The following is a 17669-nucleotide window of genomic DNA, read 5'->3' as shown; positions in this document are numbered from 1 at the left end:
ATTGGTTGCGTAATAATGTGAAATGAAGATACGCGTGCAAGGTGATCGTTTTAAATGATCCTTGAGCACGGCTGCTTGACGGTTGAAGTAAAGGAAAGTGTTTTTAAAGGGTTATTCTACAATTTTAATGGCTTACATACAAAATAAGGTGTTTACGATCACCGTTAGAAACCCATGTCCCACCCAATGGTCCAATGAGTAACATCCCGGTGCCACTCCGAAGGGGAAATGATCCTCATCGTTATCAGTGGCGGTAGTGAACGAAGAAGGGTGCATGGCTGAAAGGAGAAGAAAACGAGACAACTGAAATGGAGATAATGGAGTGAACGGGAAAGAAATAAGTCAACAACCGCTGGCTATTGACGTTGCAGGCAAAGTTCAAGTTTACGTCGTCTCTCGGAAAGATCACTTGGAAGTCTATTGATTGCGCTCCAGGCTCTGTGTGGTGTGTGTGTAACGTGGCCGAAACTGATAGCGTGTCCTGTTTTGTAACGGCATGTCCAACTGTGTACCATCCGCTGGAATCTTGGTGATAACGGAGTGCCAGAAGTTACGAGAAACGAGCGCCACTACCCGGGATCATTGACGACGATGCGATGTGATGACGATCCTTTCGGGATGACGTTGAGTTCTAGGTATACGTAGCAACAATTTTGATTGTGCGAAATATTCTCCAAAAGTGCTTCGTTAATTGTTGTGGATTGAAGAGACAACCGTTGTGAAGGCAGAATTTTTCGGTGTTTTAGTGGAATGGCTTGTTGTTTTGTGCATTTAAAAACGTTTTTTTAGTCTCTAATATGAAGCAGTCAACGTGACATATGGTGGTTAAACAGAATTTATTCTACTAAATATTGTAAACTAGAACCAAATGCAACCATGAAGACGGGGAAAAGATTGATTTGTGCGATAGTGGTGCTGCACCTGCTGGGGTTACCAACGAATGCTTATAAAAGAAGTAAGTAGTAAAGTATTCTTTAATTCGTATAGTTTCATGCAAAGAATGGAACAATTATTGTTATTGATTAATTGAGCAAATAATTTTGTACAGACTCAAGCACTAGTTATTTATTACTCCCCGATGTAATTCAAGTATTGAATCTTAAGTTGATGTATGATTTAATGTTCGATATATGTTGACGTATGAAAATTAATTCCTGCAGATTATTGAAGATTTAAAGACGTAGAAATTTGTCTCTAAACACACTTGTATTTGGTCATAAAGCATTGATGTTTGGGTGAAAATCCCACAGCGTTACAGCTTATGAGCTCTGTTTATCTAACAATAGATTCAGCAATTTCGTTTCTTGATGAAATACTTACAATTGTAATTGTAATAACAATTGTAATAACCTGATGGATCGTTTTCTACTGCGTACGTTGAGTTGGAATTCACTTGTGTCATTTTCCCTCTTGTGGCGTAGATCCACTTAAAGATCCTCGGATATGCGGCCGGCCTGCGTGCCCCGAAGCGAACACCAAATTCCGGTACCACGTGGGCACTCTGTACAAGTACGAGTACTCGATGATCGTGAAGACGGCGCTGTCCGGAAGCGGTGACAACACATCGGAGATGCACGTTTCGTCTGTGGTAATCCTGGACTTTCACGCGCCCTGTCAGGGCATTCTGAAGCTTTCGTCAATCGAATTGCGCGAGCGCGCGGTACAGCCGACGGATTCCGCCGATCAGGATTACGCTGATTACAACGCGCCAGATTTGAGCGACACGAACGATGTACATCCGAAGAGTGAAACGATTGCCGACGAGCTAATGCGATTCGATCTCAGGTTTGCGTACTATGATGGTACCATTAGTGAAATTTGCCACGAGGACGATGAGCCTGTGTGGACGCTCAATCTCAAGCGTGGCATCCTGTCGACGCTGCAGAACACCATGCCACGGTTCGACATTGACTTTCCGACGGTGGAAACGGATGTGTCAGGAATATGTGATGTGACGTACAAAACGAACGGTCGCAATGGGACGCAGTTGTTGTTTCACAAAGTGAAGGATATCGCTTCGTGCAAGCGACGATACAAAACTACCTCCTTCATCCAGACCGTTCCGTACGACTTCCGACCGGTAAGGATTAGAGCTTCACAAAACAGCCAGTGAATGTCTCTCAATCGCACTTCTTCTTCATCCTGTTTCTCTAGAATTACGTTGCTTGGCCGATCTTGAATTCTTCCAGTTATTGTGATGTAAGTAGGGTTTTGTGTAGCATTTTACTTTGATCCGCAGACTGTACAGTGAAACTTTGTCACATTAGATCTCGGTAGACGATTTTATCTACAAGAGCGTCATCTGTTTCGAGCGTCACCAAATGGTACCGTTCTCCAATGGGTTAGCCGGGGCCGTAACGGAAACGACCACTAAGCTTACGCTGTTCGACGAAGAAACGTACACACAGGACGAACCGAAGGAGGAAATCGACATTCAGCGACGATCATCTCTGTTGTACGATCACACACCTTCGCTGAGAGAAACCCACGATGAGATTAAGGCATCGCGTGACCTGTTAAAACATCTTTGCGCTTTCGGGTTTCCCAACATCAAACGAGACTTTCCGGACGTGTTTCTAAGCTTCCTGAGTGCCGCGCGTACACTGTCGATGAACGCGTTGCACCAGCTGCTCTTCCGTTCCGGAAGTATCTGCGAGAATGGCCGTAATCACATTCTGGAAAGCCTACCCTACATCGGCAGTCCGGCCTCGGTGACGCTCATGAAGGATCAGATCGTGAAGCGCGAGGTGTCGTCGGCACTCGCGCGCAAATGGATGACTTCGTTTGCATACTTGAAGCGACCGAACGAGGAAGTGCTCGAGTCGATGCTGGAACTAATCGAGCATGGCAAAGCGATCGGCGACAAGTCGTACTTCCTGCCGGCGACAACCGTCGTCAACACGTTCTGCCAGATCGAGTACGAGTGCGAGGAAACGGAGAGCGTCCAAGCGATCGTTCAGACGCTCGAGAAGGAGCTGCTGGAGGTGATCAACGATCTTGGAGAGGATCGGGGAAGGCGGGACACGGTGGTTGTGCTGCTGAAGTCGCTCAGCAATATGGGAGTGGTGAATAAGGAGTTCAACTACCAGCTGCGACGCGTTATTGAAAACGATGACTATCCGCCGGAGGTACGAGTCGAAGCTGTCAACGCATTCCGGCGCCACGATTGCCATCGCACAAAAGACTACTTCCTCAAGGTTTACTCCACGTTCGAGATGGACGTCGAGGTGCGCATTGCGGCGTACTTGCAGGCGATGCGTTGTCCGGACTATCTGTCGGTGAAGCTGATCAAGCACGTGCTGAGGACAGAGGAAGTTAATCAGGTCGGGTCGTTCGTGTGGTCTCACCTGAGCAACCTTGCCAAGAGTGCGTCACCGGTGCGCGTCGAGGCGCAGGGTTTGTTGGCCGAGAACGACTTGGGTAAAAAGTTCCGTCTCGATATTCGCAAGTTCTCACGCAACTACGAGCAAACGCTGTTCTTCGACGAGTACAACTTTGGCCTGACGGTCGACAGCAACGTGATCTTCGGCACGACTTCATACCTGCCACGCACGGTTCGCCTAAATCTGACGACCGATCTTTTCGGTGAGTCGATCAACTTTCTCGAGCTACACCTGCGCACCGAAGGGCTGGAAGATTCGGTTCAGGAAATTTTTGGTCCCAAGGGATCTCTGAGCGCAAAGATGGTGAACGAAAAATTAATGAAAGCGCTGAAGGTGCTACGCGCCTATGTCCCGGCACGCCTGTTGGAGCTCTTCGAAGACGAGCAGCAGTGGAGTGACGAGGTGGATGGTGGTGATCGAAGGAAACGTGATGCAGAACGGCAGCCGATGATAATCGCGCGCGAAATTCAGGACGAAGCCGAACAGCTTGGCTACCGGTTGAAGAGCAACTTCAGTAGACCGCAGCTTACAATTGGCGTGAAGATTTTCGGGAACGAGATGCTGTACCTAACGGAGGGAATGGAGGTGTTGCAGCGCGAGATCAAGTGGAAGCTACTGAAGGAGCTCTTCTCGGGAAAGGAAGTGGCGTACACGAAGTCGGGGGTGTTTCTGGATACTTCCTACGATGTGCCCTTAAGCTCCGGATTACCACTCGGGCTGAGCATCATCGGTGCTTCGTCCGTCGATCTGCGAATGACCGGCATGGCACGGGCGTTCGACTTTTGGCGCCGACTTGTCGATCTGGAGGGTAAAATCAAACCGAGTATAACGGTCGATATGACGGCCACGATGAAGTGTGACTTCATGTACGCAGTGACTGCGATAAAGGTGAAATCTAACCTCTACTCCAGCTCGGCTTGGGAAGCCAAGTTGAAGGTGCGGGGTAACGATTTGGCTGTCCTGCAGGTTAGCTTGCCACAGGATCGCAACGAAATACTGAGCGTTCGGTCGGAGATATTTGTGCTGGCGGAAGGAGGACGCGAGATACGGCAGGCCGGTATCGAACGGCGATACAGTAATTCGACTTGCACCTGGCCATTTATCGATCAAGCGATCGGATTAAAGCTGTGCGCCAACTACAGCCTACCAGACGTGAGCAGCACTAGCGAGCTGGAGGTACCCAGTTTGATCCTTAGTGGACCGGTTAGTTTTGACGTCAGCCTGGAGAAGGCCGACCTGACAGCGAAGGTGTTCCTGCTGAAGTACACTTGGGACGGACAGCAGAACCAATCGATAGGAACCGTCACTTTCGAGACGCCTTTCTCCCAGGTTCCGCGCATTTTTCGGGCGAACGTCACATTGGAAGCACACCGCCAGACGGCCACCATGTCGTTCGTGAACGGGAATATCTCGCACAAGGCGATCGGAATGTACGTTAGCAATCAGGACCAGAAACGGTTGGAGATGTCATTGAACGTGAACGATCGGAAGTACCTGGCGCTGGAGATGGGGTACAACAAGACGATCGCACGCAATGGTCGCATCTACCACCCGACGTTCTATCTGTCGGTGAACAACGAACGCATCGCTGGAATGGGCGGCCAAGTGCGGCAGACCGAGAAGAACAACATCACCCAGTGGGACTACACGGTAGTGTTCGAGACGAAGCGACTGCGGGCGAAAGCGATCGGTTACGTTTCGATCTCGTACAACGCAACCTACATGATCCACAATTCCATGGAGTACAGGGTGAGACCTTAAGCGTGTGAATGGCAATTCCCGAGATCTTTATAATAACTATTCGTTTGGCAATTTACAATAGTTTTCAGCGAGTAAACTGGAATATTTGGTAGTCAACGCGATGGCTGAGGCTGTCAAAAAAGATGTGTCGACCTACAACGTCAACTTTGACCTCCGATCGAGCGCCTATCCTCATTTCGATGTGGCCATTAATGCGACCTATCTTGAAGGCAGCGGCCGCTGTGATTTCCGGCTCCTGCACAACAACGCACCGGACCTGAAGAATGCTGCCTATACGACGACGTTCAAAATCATATTCGCGCATGACAATCCGTTACGCGGTATTCACGTGATCGACTCGCAGAGCCTGCCGCCGGCGAACGATCTGTTCCGCGAGCGTACTAGTTTGTCGTTTGAAGTGACGCGACCACGTTCACGGACCGATTTGAAGGCATCCATTGTGTAAGTAGTGTAAGAACGGACAAGCAAACCTGGACGGTAGCAATAGACGATCTCTTTCTTTGTTTAGCCACGAAAACCTGTCAAAGAAGGGAATGGAACACAGTGTTAGGTTGTTGGTGCGCTACGCCCCGAAACAGGAGGTGATTGGGGTAGTGTCATTCTTCGTTCCCCGTACACAATTTTTCTGGTTCGATGGAGCGTTCAATTTAACAGTTCCAGGGTTCCATCCATTCACGATCAATCTGCGGGTGAAGGAAAAGGCTCTCAAGGAACACAGTGTATGTTTGATAGTGTACTGTTTGTATTCGTGAATTACCCTGCCTTGATACTGTTCGTATTTTGTCTTACTTACAGTTCGATTTTAGAGGTGTCTGGTTTTCGGCACACGCCTTGAACATCAGCGGATGGTACAAGGATCGTAGTTCGCTCGTTAAAAGCTATCACCATGCGAAACTGGTCGCACAGACGGGCCCAACGTTCCGGGAGGTGTTGGGAGATTTGAAGTACATTCACGATGAGCACGACAATCGGCTGGACCTCAAGGCGATGTACGATAAGCGTCCTTACGCGATCATTCTGCACCACAAACAGCAGCCCGAAAATGGGACCAGCAGCTACGCGGAGTTGCGCTGGAACGAGGGATCGTACTGGTTCTCGGCGTTGATGAAGTCGGCACCTATCAAGCAACTAGACTTAGAGTTGCACATTGACAAGTAGGTCCGGGAGGGGGATGTCACGACAATTCTTTAGATCTCTAAGGAGTCCCGCTTTCTTTTCACCTCCAGAATACGAGATATCAGTGTTGCTCTGCGCGGTTATTCTACTTCGCTGAAGCGCGAAGTAGGAATCGAGTTCAAATGGGACGCCAACCGGGACCCCACCCAGCGGGTAGTTATTTCCGGTGAACTTAATAGTCCGACAGATCGCACATACGATGGACTGTTTTTGCTCTCCTATCCCAACCGTACGTTCAGTGGAACGTTCGATTTGAAAATGATTGATCCGCGCTATCTCGCCAATGCGCGCATCTCGTGGAACACCACGGAGGCGATCGAGCTTCGACTGGACGCGGGAACTGATGATGACATACTGCGCAACATGTGGCTCCTGTTCCAATTCAACACACCGTTCCACGGCTGGCGTCATAATGCGCTGAACGGAGGGTTTTACTTTAAGAACAATCTACTCCGGACCAACCTGTCCGCGCACTGGGCCGAGGATCAGAATCTCGGCTTAGAGCTGATGGGCTACTACAGGTCTAACGAAACGGATGTCAATTGCGAGCTGGAAACGAAACTGCACAGTTCTATCCAGCATGTGCCGACGGTAATGCTGCACCTGAAGCATAAATACGGACAGAAACGGTTCGAAACCATCTGCACCTTCAACCACACCGTGACGGACGAGCCCCCACAGGTGTTTTCCGTTCGCTCGAACTGGCAGTACGATACGGACAAGCGACACCGTAACGTGAGCGGCTCACTGAAGATGATCAGTCCGTTCGAGGGCTACCAAACGGGAGCGCTCGTGGCAAAGGTCTCGCTGAGCGAGAGTCGAGCCATCACGGGAGCCGCCGATCTACAGCTGGGTGAGGAAAAGTACGAAACCGTCGTCGAGGGCCACGTCCGCAACCTGGTCGACTGTATGCTGACGGCGAATGTGACTTCCTCGAACGTTAACTATCGCAACATTAAGGGGCGCTTCGGTATTAGCGAAAAGGATCGTCATCTGGTGGCGGAAGTTATAACGCCGAAGAGTGCGCTTGGCGTCGAGATACTGTATGCGGTGGTGTCCTCGCAAAATTTTGACATCAAGTTCCACCTTGCCACGCCGCTGAAGGACCTGGAGAAGGTCATTCTGCGTGCTAAGTTGCAGCTGGATAACATCGACTTTCGGGTCGGAATGAACAGTATCGTGCTCGGGTGCACAGGTGTGTGGCGAAAGATGCATCTGAAGGACTTTGAGTACTCGTACCGTGTCTTTACACCGCTGCCGAAGTTTGAAGAAAGTGCACTGATCCTGAAGCTGGTGATCAACAGCGAGCGGCCCGAGTATGTGGATGTCGAGTTTTCCGGCAAGTTTTCCGACTATCGATTGGGCCTGAAAGCGGTTTCGAAGCCCAAACCAAAGCTTATACGGCAGTTACTATCGCAGACGGCGTCTTCGATGGTGGAGGACGACCCGTGGAGCGTAGAGGCCAAAGATGAAGACGACGAAGACTACGAGGATGAGGAAGAAGATGAGCAGAGCTTGCTAAACTTTATCGGCGACATTGAGCTGTACACGATTGTCTTTCCGACGATTGAGGGTACCCTAGAGCTGACGCAGTTCCGCTCGGAGTATCGTGCCATAGGGAAAATCAAGCTTCCTCAGGGTTCGATCGATGTGCGCGATCGCTTCTTTCTAAAGGATCTACTAAACATGCAGAACAGCCTGCGGTTGAAGACTCCTTTCCCGGTGGCGCAGGAAATCACCTCGGATTTTGTGCTCAAGTACGCATATAGTGCGACGGACGTTACAATTGGCATGAACGTCAAGTTCAATAACCGCACCGAGTGGGTCAAGACAGGCTTTCACGTCAACTACAAGTACCATCTGGATGAGGCCGAAGTACACAAGCACCAGGCACTGGTGGACCTGATGACACCGATGAAAAACCTGCAGAAGGTGTTTCTGAACGGTTCGCTCGACCTGGAGGATCACAGCTACAAAGGCAATTTGACCGCCAAAACGATGACCACCGATGCCTCGTTAGCGGTCTCGTTTGAGGTATGGGTACTGAAGGGCACTGAAGAAGCTCGGTGATTAATTTTCGACTCATCTAACGTTCCATCCATAGAGCGAGGATCAGTTTATCGATACGTTTATGAGCGTATGGGTACGGGCACCTCTCATGCCGTTCTACGCCTGTCGTGTATTTTACAAACAGGACTTTTCCAGCACAGAAAATTCGATGGACGTAGGATTTGTGGTGAACGATGGCGACCTGTACAGTAACGTAAGTAGGAATGATGGTCGTAAACCCTACGGCCCTACCCCTTTACATAGATTACCCATGCTTTCTATTTTCCGTTGCAGTTCCGTTTGGATGGTGCGTGGTCCTTCGCAAGCCCTCACTTCATAGTCGGTGCCGGAAAGTATCAGTCGAACTTTTTGCCCATCAACCTGATGAGCACCGAGTTTATGATAACCCGAACGCCGCTACCGAAGGCATTGCTGCATGTGAAGTTCCATGACCAGAACGGAACGGTGGAGGAACTTAAGGCGAGTGCCGAACGAAACCGGGAAATGTTTACGATCGAGCTGAGCGTACCGATGGAGAGCTACCGGAACCTGTCCATTCACGGCCGGCTTCAGCATCGCCTGGGCAGCGAATACGCCGTATCTGGTCAGCTGTACCGTAACGAGCACGTGTTTCAGCTGGAGGGCGATGCGACGATCATTGGAGACATTCCGTACCGGGCCGATTTGGCTTTCCAGTCGCTTGGGCCGGAAGGTTCGGACGGTACGCTGAGCTATCGCTGTTCGCGGCAGTTACCCGTCACTGAGTTTGCTTTGCGCCTCGAGAGTGGCGAAAAACGTGCGAAACTTGACGGTAGCTTCAAGCTTTTGGCGATGTCCGATTGGTACGTGAAACTAGCCTCAGACTCGTCGGAACCCAGTTTCAAACAGATCGACTTTACGGTCGGTATAACACCGGAGGCTGGTAAGGCGCTCGGGAAGTTCAACCTGCGCTCACCCTGGGCTCGGTACGGGATCGAGCAGGCGGATGTTGAAATGGTGTTCGACGTGCAGCCTATTTCGGGGTCGGTAGTTGCACGGTATGGCATCCGGGATGTGGCCGGCAATGCGAGCTGCCTGTGGAACTGGGCCCTGAAGTCGAATATGCAGTTTGCGCTGGAAAATCGGGTGCTACGAAACGACGTCGAACGATACTTCCGCACCGGCGTTCGATATTTGAGCCCGGACTTGGAGAACAGTCACAACTTCACTGTCGGCGGAGACTTAAATCTCAATAATGTCTGGGTGTAAGTAAACGCAAGCCCCCTTCCGGCAATCATTCCGCAGTGCTGAAACATTTGTTCGTATTGTTATTTTCACAGATTCAGCTCCAACGCGTCAGTGGACTTCATTTCGATCCGTGATCTATCGGGTGTCCTGAAGGTGCTACTTCCGCGGCCTGTGGGCGACGTTCACACGCTGACGTTTGGAATGAACGGTAATCTACCGTTCATGGAGCCGGTCAAGTCGTTTAACTTGGAAACTTCCTACGAAACGGATGAAAGTCGGAAGCGGTACGCGTACCACTCGGAGTACAGCTACATCGGTGATTTGCGTACCCTGCTGCGGTTCGAATGGGGACCAGACATACGCAAGCAGAGGGTACAATCTATCGTGAACGTGTTCCGCATTGGAGAGCGCCGTGAATTGACTGCTAGGTTGAGGGGACCATGGTATCTGGATGACACATTTATGGCCTACGGATCGTACGATTTCGTTGAAGCCCTCCACCTCATCAGGTATGCCTGATAGCAAAAATATCCTTCGGATATGGTCTTATTCGGGTTTTCCATCGCCTTTTCTAGCGGTAACATTTCGATACCGTCATCGACGAAGGTTGCCAGTGCGAATGTGGCATTCAACAATCTCTCCAACATGAAGGGCGATGTGAACTGTACGACGCCGTTCCTGAACGTGACGTGGCTCCACGGACAGCTGGAGTTTATTGAAACGCCACTCGAATCCATACGCTACCTGAAAGGTACGTGGCCTGAATCGAGCGCGGTGTTCGATGCGAAAGCAACCTACCGCAACCACAATTCGGACCGCGACCAGCAGGGCACCATCAAGATAGAGCTGCCCCTGCAAACGCGTCACTATGCCGAAGTAAAATACGGGTTGGCGCAGCGTCCCGCGATAACTACGGGGCACGCCGAGGTGGATTACAACAGCCAGAAGGTGCTTAGTGGACAGTACACATCGAAAGAGGAGTCAAGGTAAGGAATTCGGAATTGTGGTTTTGGTAAGGGTCTTAATCATCTCGGAGCGTGGTATCATTTACAGAGCCGGCTTTGATAAGGAAACAATCGACGTCACCTTGGAGAACAGCTTCATGCCCGTCGGAGTGCACTACGTGCATTCGCACAGTTTACTAGATGCCGATACTCGAGCGCTGGTAAAAAAAGGCCCCCGAAACGGTTAAGTAATTCTTCTTATCAGAGACTGAAATTCGTCTTTTATTGACAGGATATAAAGCGAGCTGAAGTTTTTCAACTTCGGAATCAAAAGAACTTCAATATTACCGGTGAACTGCACGTCCTGAGTAAAGAGACGGGGCGCGAGTACCTGGTGAAGGCCATTCATCCCAACCGTACCGTTGTGCTCACGGCGGACTTTGAGCAGCAAGGCAACGTTGACCGAAAGAAGTCTCGGCTGGAGCTGTCGCCCAGCGTTTGGATTGCGTACGATTTTCAACTGACCAATCGCTCGCGCTCCGATCTCGAGTCACAAAACTTTACGCTACAGATTTCCTATCCGAAGCGTAACATTTCCGCCGACGGTTGGTACGCATACACCGAGAGTTCGTTCGATTCGGCCGTTACACTAGCGTACAGTCCGAACCGCACCCAGGGTAGTGAGGGGGACACTAGTGAAACACCAAACCGTACGGTGCGGGGTTCGGTCGTGTGGCGCGACCTAGCGAACGTGACTACCGGTGGGCAGAAGATTCGTGTTGCACTTGGTCATCCCAGCTTCGAGAAAGACGTAACACTGGATGCACGATATTTTACGAACCCGGAACATTGGTTCAGCTCGAACATGGAGCTACGCTACAACGAGGACGACGAGCATCTGATGGCGATGGGATTCAATTTGAACGACCTTCGGCCGATCGTGGGCTACTGGAACTACTCGTATCAGTTGTTTAGCGTTCATGAAGCGTCCGATTTGTCGCTGGATTCGATCGGATCGATCGGCATACGGCAGGGATTGTACGGTGTTAGGTCAAACTCGCACTATAAGCGTGCGTATCTGTCGCAAATGCACGGTCACGTGTTGGGAGCACTGAATATCCCACAAAAAGAACTTCACTATGAGGTACGTGAGAAGGCATGCCATTTACTTTTGAGGTTTACATTCAAATCATTCTCGGTTTCGGTTGCATATTTTAGCGCATCACCTCGCAAAGCAAGTACCGTATCTGGACGAAGGCCGCTGGAACCTACCCGGTGTACCTGATCAACGCCACGCTACTCGATGGGGCGGAGCTCGATGCTACCGGGTTCTTCTATTTGAACATTGACGACAAATTGGTTCAGATGAAGATCAACATGACACCGGATGGTACGGAGAACGTGCACATGTATGGTATCATCCCCGATTCGCGTAGTGCGTTCTTTGACTTTTGGCGTGACTATGATCGGTCGCGCGAGGTGGACGTTACGTACTATCTCAAGATGAACCACTCTCGGTTGATTACCGGACACATGCTGTGGCGCCCGCAGATAAAATCCGACCTGCAAGAGTGGATCCGAGACTACTTTAGCCGAGTTCACCATTCGTTCCTGGAGTTTACCGAGTTCTGGATCAAACACGTGTACCTCGAAACGAAAGACTCGACAATGGGCGTATACGAAGCGGCCCTTCCATACGTGGAAGGGTTGCTCAACGATGTGGCCGGGCTTAGTGTACTGCAGAACGACTTAGAAGACCTGCACCACTTCCTGAACGCGTCCTACGTGGCCGACGACTTTTACATTCGCTCCGCCATCAACTTCACCGTCACCGTGCTGGACGAGCTAGCGATACGGAACAAGATAACGTCGTTGCCGAAGATTTTAACCGAACTGTGGCTGGTGATGGGTGAATCCGGTCAGGCGTTGGGCAAATCGCTTACGTGGCTGTTGGAACGTATGAAGCAGTCGTATCAAAAGTTTATCGACATCGTTGGGCGCATCTTCCAGGGGGATGCGATGCGCTACCTTTCGTCTACGCTCGAAGATTCCCTCGAGCGGTACGATAAGTTTGTCAAGGAAGTTCATCTGCAGTTCATAAAGGTAAGGGCGACTGCTTTAAATTCTAGAGTAAAGATTAAATTTCTTTTCGCGGTTTTTCTCTCTCGCTTCCCCAAAGAACATCCAAGAGTTGTGGGAAAAGTGCATGTCGATGGCATCCACCTTTTGGCATCGGATGCTGCAAAACATTGAGCCCACGATCATTCGCCTGGCCCATTACGGAGAATCACTCGGTTGGTTCGTGGGAAACGAAATCTTCAGTACGTCCGATTTACAGTTTTTGAAATGAACTCAACAATAACGTCAGGCTAATTGGCCGTTATTTTTTAGCGTTCTTGTACAACAAAACACAGGAAATTGCCGATTCACCGTACTTTAACACAGTAACGAACTTCACACAGGATCTCGACATGCTGTACAAGGATCTGGTGACGAGTGATGTGTTTACGAATGTGAAAAAGTACTCCTCGGTGACGTACCGGTTTTTGCGTGAGAAGTACTTCCAGGTGGTACCGTTTGGTCGTGAGTTCCACCAGGTGGTGATGGAGCTGGTGGAGGAGATCAAGCAACTGCAGAAGATTGAGTTCGTGCAGTTCTTCATCCAGCGCTACGAGGAGGTATGGGCAAAGGTCGACTGGCTTGCGGAGGAGTTTCAGGTCGAGCGGCGATTACACCAGATGTGGATGATACTGCGCAACAAACTGTCACACATTGCCCAGACGGCACTGCAGGCGGAAAATCATTACCGTGAGGCAAAAACCAAGTTCATCTTCGACCCGGACCACGGAATCATGGAGCTGGAGCAGAAGCTGCCGATGTCGTGGCACGCGTTCAACGAAACACCCAAGTTCGAGGAAATACCCGAGTTTCAGTTCATCGGAGACATTCAGGATCTGTTTTCTGGTAGCAACACGACGATCTGGACACTGTACAACGACATTTGTCCGTTTGCCGATCCGCAGATGTGGTTGCCGCCGTTCAAGAGCGTAGGCCTGCTGATCGGTTCGCGGCACTTTATGTCTTTCGACAAGCGTTTCGTGTCGATGGACTTGCGCGAAATGCAGCAAGGTGGCATTTTGAACGAGTGTCGGTACGTGTTGGCGCATGACTACCATAATCGCACGTTGACGGTGCTGTTGGAGCCATCGGTAAGCTTTTCCGGCGGGGCTTTTTGTGCGGCATTGCGCTCACAATTCACCATTCCACTCTATAGGTTCTCAAAGACGGACAAAGCTCGCGCAAGGTAACCCTTATCACCGATGATCATACGCTGGAGATCGACATCTACGATGTGGTATGTGTGTTTTCTTTTGTTTTGTAGGCACAAAGAAACAATAGTTTCTTTGTTTCTTTTTACTTGCAGTCGGTAAAGATCAATCGCAAAGAAGCCACTGCTCTGCCGGCCATGATCGGAACGGAAACGGTTGTTTATCGCGAATCGGACTTACTGTACGTTCAGTCGTACCGTGGCTTCCTTCTGGCGTGCAGCTTACGCTACCATCTTTGCTGGCTAGAGCTGAGCGGTTGGTACTTCGGCAAGATGGCGGGTCTGCTGGGTACGATGAACAACGAAGCGTTTGACGATCGCACCACGCCCTCCAATCGGTACAGTCGGACGGACGAAGAGTTCCTTAATAGCTGGTCGTTGCCGGGTTGCCGTTCGTCGGTCGGTGCGACGAACCATACGAGAAACTTTCACAGTGCTTCGAACGAGCTGACGCAGCTGTGTGACTCATTTTTCCGCCATAAGCTGTCGTACTTTGCATCGTGTTTCCCGGTGGTGGACGTAACACCATTCCACGAGATGTGTCTCGATTTGGGTCACAATCTTTTGACCAAGAATGAGAAGAAAACGGCGGATCGTGGCGCCTGTACGGCGGCGCTTGCCTACATTCAAGCGTGTGCCATCGAGGATACGCTTCTGCGGGTACCGGACAGCTGCATCAGGTTGGTTTGGTCGGTGTTCAGTTAAAAATCGTTTAGATAACCGCATTCTACTTCGTCGTCCTTTCAGCTGTCAGCTCGTAAACGGATCATACGTCCCAGAGGGTACGTTCGTGAACCTGCGTGACGAGGATGTACCGGCCGCTGCGGATGTCGTGTTCATTGTCGAGGCGAAACCCTGCAACGAGCGGTTCGTACAAACGAAGAGCATCAATATGTTGGTGGAAAGCATCCACCGTGAGCTGCAGGAACTGAACATTCCCGATACTCGCTACGCAGTGGTCGCCTTCGGTGGTACTGCACCGTTCGACCGAGCGCACAGCGTCGTCGTAGAGAACGCCGTGTTCGAAAAGCACCACCGGTTGCAGCCGTTCTTCGAGCACATTTCGGTCGGCAACGGTACAAACGAGGATATCTTCGATGCCATCATTCTCGCTTCCAAGCTCGTGTACCGGCCGGGAGCGTCGAAAACGTTCATCCTGTTACCCTGCTCGCGCTGTACGACGTCTCGGATGAAGTTGGACTTTTCGTCAGTCGTACAGCTGTTGATCGAGAACGACATCAAGCTGCACATTCTGGCCGATCACGAACTATCGTTCAACAAGACGCGCGTCTCCCGCCTCTTCTACGGTATGGACAGTCGCGTGGCGTACACCAAGAAGGACGTCAAGGCACTGGTTGGCGACGAAGAGCTGCGCAAACAAATACGCCTTCCGAAGGCGACGCTCGGGGAGTGCATTGCGCTGGCGATGGAAACGAACGGCTCCGTGTTTGGTGGCCACAAGCTGCGCCAGGATCGGGCCAACACCAACAACACGAAAAAGTTCATCAAGGTATTTGCGAAGCGGATCGCCGCCACGGCCATCCCGGACAGCTGCCAGACGTGTGAGTGTACGGGCCACAATACGGGCGTTGCGTATATGCAGTGTCTGCTATGCAACTATCCCTCGCCGTACACACTCGACGACGACGACATGACGGACGAGAAGTTCCTGTCGGTCATGCAACCGGAAAACGATTGGACGTGGGACGATGCCGATGAGCTGCTAAATCAATAGGGCAGGGCGTTACTACAAGAAGCACTGCACTTTGGTTCGTAACCGCTGAAATAACTTTAACTTATGTAAGAGGTGAGCTGTTTAAGCAATTGCTTCTGAGACTGGTCGGTTCAGGTGTTCAGGCCAACTTATCGAATAAAATGTAAGAAAAACATCTGCTCTATCTTTATTCTGATGTACTTTTCAGTTTCAAATCTCACAAATAACCCGTGGGGCTTAGGAAAGAATATCTTTTCTTTATTACTATCAGTTGGTTACATTTAATTGGTTTCTCTTTCCTTCCTTCCCATTATGCTGACTTCCAACTCTTTCTCTTTCTCTCTCTCTCGCTCTCTTCGACTTAAACTCTACTAGATTAAAGTTTTCAAGATTTTTTGTTTTATTTTTCTCATCCGTTTCTTCATTTGATCGAAGAAAGTTTCTCATTTTGCAATTTATTTTTACGCAAACAGGAGACCACAATCCATTTGTGTTTCTTTTGTTTGCTTGCAATTGCTCATCTTGTTTAGTAAATGTCTTTTGTTGTGCACTTTTATGGCTCGTCTTCATAGCATTTTGCCATCGCTCGGCAGCAGCACTTCGTTCAGGTAGTCCTAACTTTACGGTACAGGGAAATTCGATGGGCAATATTCGAAAGTGACCACAAAAAACAGGACAGAAATGCAAACTACAAATAGGGAACCAAGTATGCTAAGGTTCCTTGTTGAGTTATCGGCAATCTGATTGGGTAGGCTTTGTACACAGGGGTCCGTCCGGTTCCCGAAGAAGCTTCTCTTGGGCGTACTGAAAACAAATATGCTTCCAAATATAATGTTTCCTTGGGATGGTTTGGTAAGAGGCAGCATTGCATCCGATTTGTTCAACTGTTCTACACAATAAAACCACTGACCAGTACATGTTTGCTTATCAGCTACTGTAAGAAACCTATTGTTTTACAACCTCTAGGGCATGTATGTAGGTTTTGAGTTGCTGCTGAACGGTACTCCTTCACGAATTCGTGACCTCAAATGAAACGCGCCAGTTTACCGTGTCCTTTGATGGTAGTGTCTGCGTGTTAAGCTACGTTGTCGTCTTAGGAACTCGATGACCATTATCCCGCTTCTGGTGCTGGGTGCGCTGTTGCTGTTGGAATGTCGTTACTAACATTTGGCTAAGTCTATTATCTCCATATTGATATGTTCTACTGCTGCGGCTACTGCTTGCTCGCGAAAGTTTTGCTATCGGTGGCATTAGGAGCGGTTGATAAAAGAACTTAACGGAGCAATTCTCCAGGTAGTCGAATCGAAACCAAAAAATTTAACGATGATTGTCTCTAGTAAGTTGTTCTTTTCGTTTTCTTTAAATTCTACTTAATTGTGGTATAAATTTGTCTATGGTTTGAAGCAGTGCAATCATAGGCTAGACAAGGGAACAAAACTCTACGCAAACAAACCGGCCCAAGTTCCCGTGAGACTAATTAAAAGCAAAATTTCGTCCCATTCCAGGAGGAGGCGCGTAGCAGCCATTTGGTTTCATGCGTATCGTGTCACTTGTACTTTACAGTTCGTTCAGCACGCGCAGGAAGGAAGCCATATTGTTTCCGTTCAATTAGCACGGGACTCAAATATTATGGACGTATCGCTGATAAATTGCATTTCAAGTGTTTCGTTCCACATTGGCCATGTGCGAATTGCAACATTCGCTAGTGGGTCTAATTAACTGTACTTTAAATGTATGTTTTCTTTACTGTTCTCACAAATATTACCTAGCTAATGAACGGAACCTCTAAAATGTAGCACGCACCATACTCATCGCTGCGTCCGATACTATTAGGATTTGTTTTCCGGATTAAAAGTGCATTCACTCGACACGGGGTTGGCTCGTGTTTCTCTTACGCTTTTCTTATGCAGCAACAAATAAGGCAAATCATTGTGTCACTCATTCAGCTAACCGTTTTCTAATTTACCAGCATGATTACACGCAAGGCCCTCACTAAAACGATGCAACGTTTGTGGCGCCTCCGAGAGGACGATCTAAGAGGATCGAAGAATGATCGATCGTACTGCTGAATAATTGTTTAATTTTTC

The 17669-nt window shown here is 49.6% G+C and overlaps 1 protein-coding gene across 1 annotated transcript; it reads left to right on the top strand.

The window, feature by feature from the left end:
- Nucleotides 1-876: 876 nt before the first annotated feature.
- Nucleotides 877-15741, top strand: LOC131207793 (uncharacterized). Its single transcript, XM_058200422.1, has 20 exons — nucleotides 877-955; nucleotides 1422-2080; nucleotides 2155-2199; nucleotides 2268-5132; nucleotides 5206-5585; nucleotides 5653-5863; nucleotides 5940-6298; nucleotides 6371-8354; nucleotides 8425-8583; nucleotides 8664-9613; nucleotides 9689-10105; nucleotides 10172-10582; nucleotides 10650-10761; nucleotides 10833-11684; nucleotides 11759-12643; nucleotides 12720-12861; nucleotides 12932-13749; nucleotides 13815-13895; nucleotides 13965-14548; nucleotides 14616-15741. Exons 1-20 carry the CDS (start codon nucleotides 877-879, stop codon nucleotides 15601-15603), a joined length of 12981 nt encoding a protein of 4326 aa, XP_058056405.1. The 3' UTR covers nucleotides 15604-15741.
- The last annotated feature ends 1928 nt before the right edge of the window (nucleotides 15742-17669 follow it).

Source organism: Anopheles bellator, chromosome 2 (assembly GCF_943735745.2).
Source record: "Anopheles bellator chromosome 2, idAnoBellAS_SP24_06.2, whole genome shotgun sequence".
Lineage (NCBI taxonomy): Eukaryota > Metazoa > Arthropoda > Insecta > Diptera > Culicidae > Anopheles > Anopheles bellator.
Note: the sequence above shows the minus strand (reverse complement) of the source record. Positions and strands in the feature narration are given on the sequence as shown.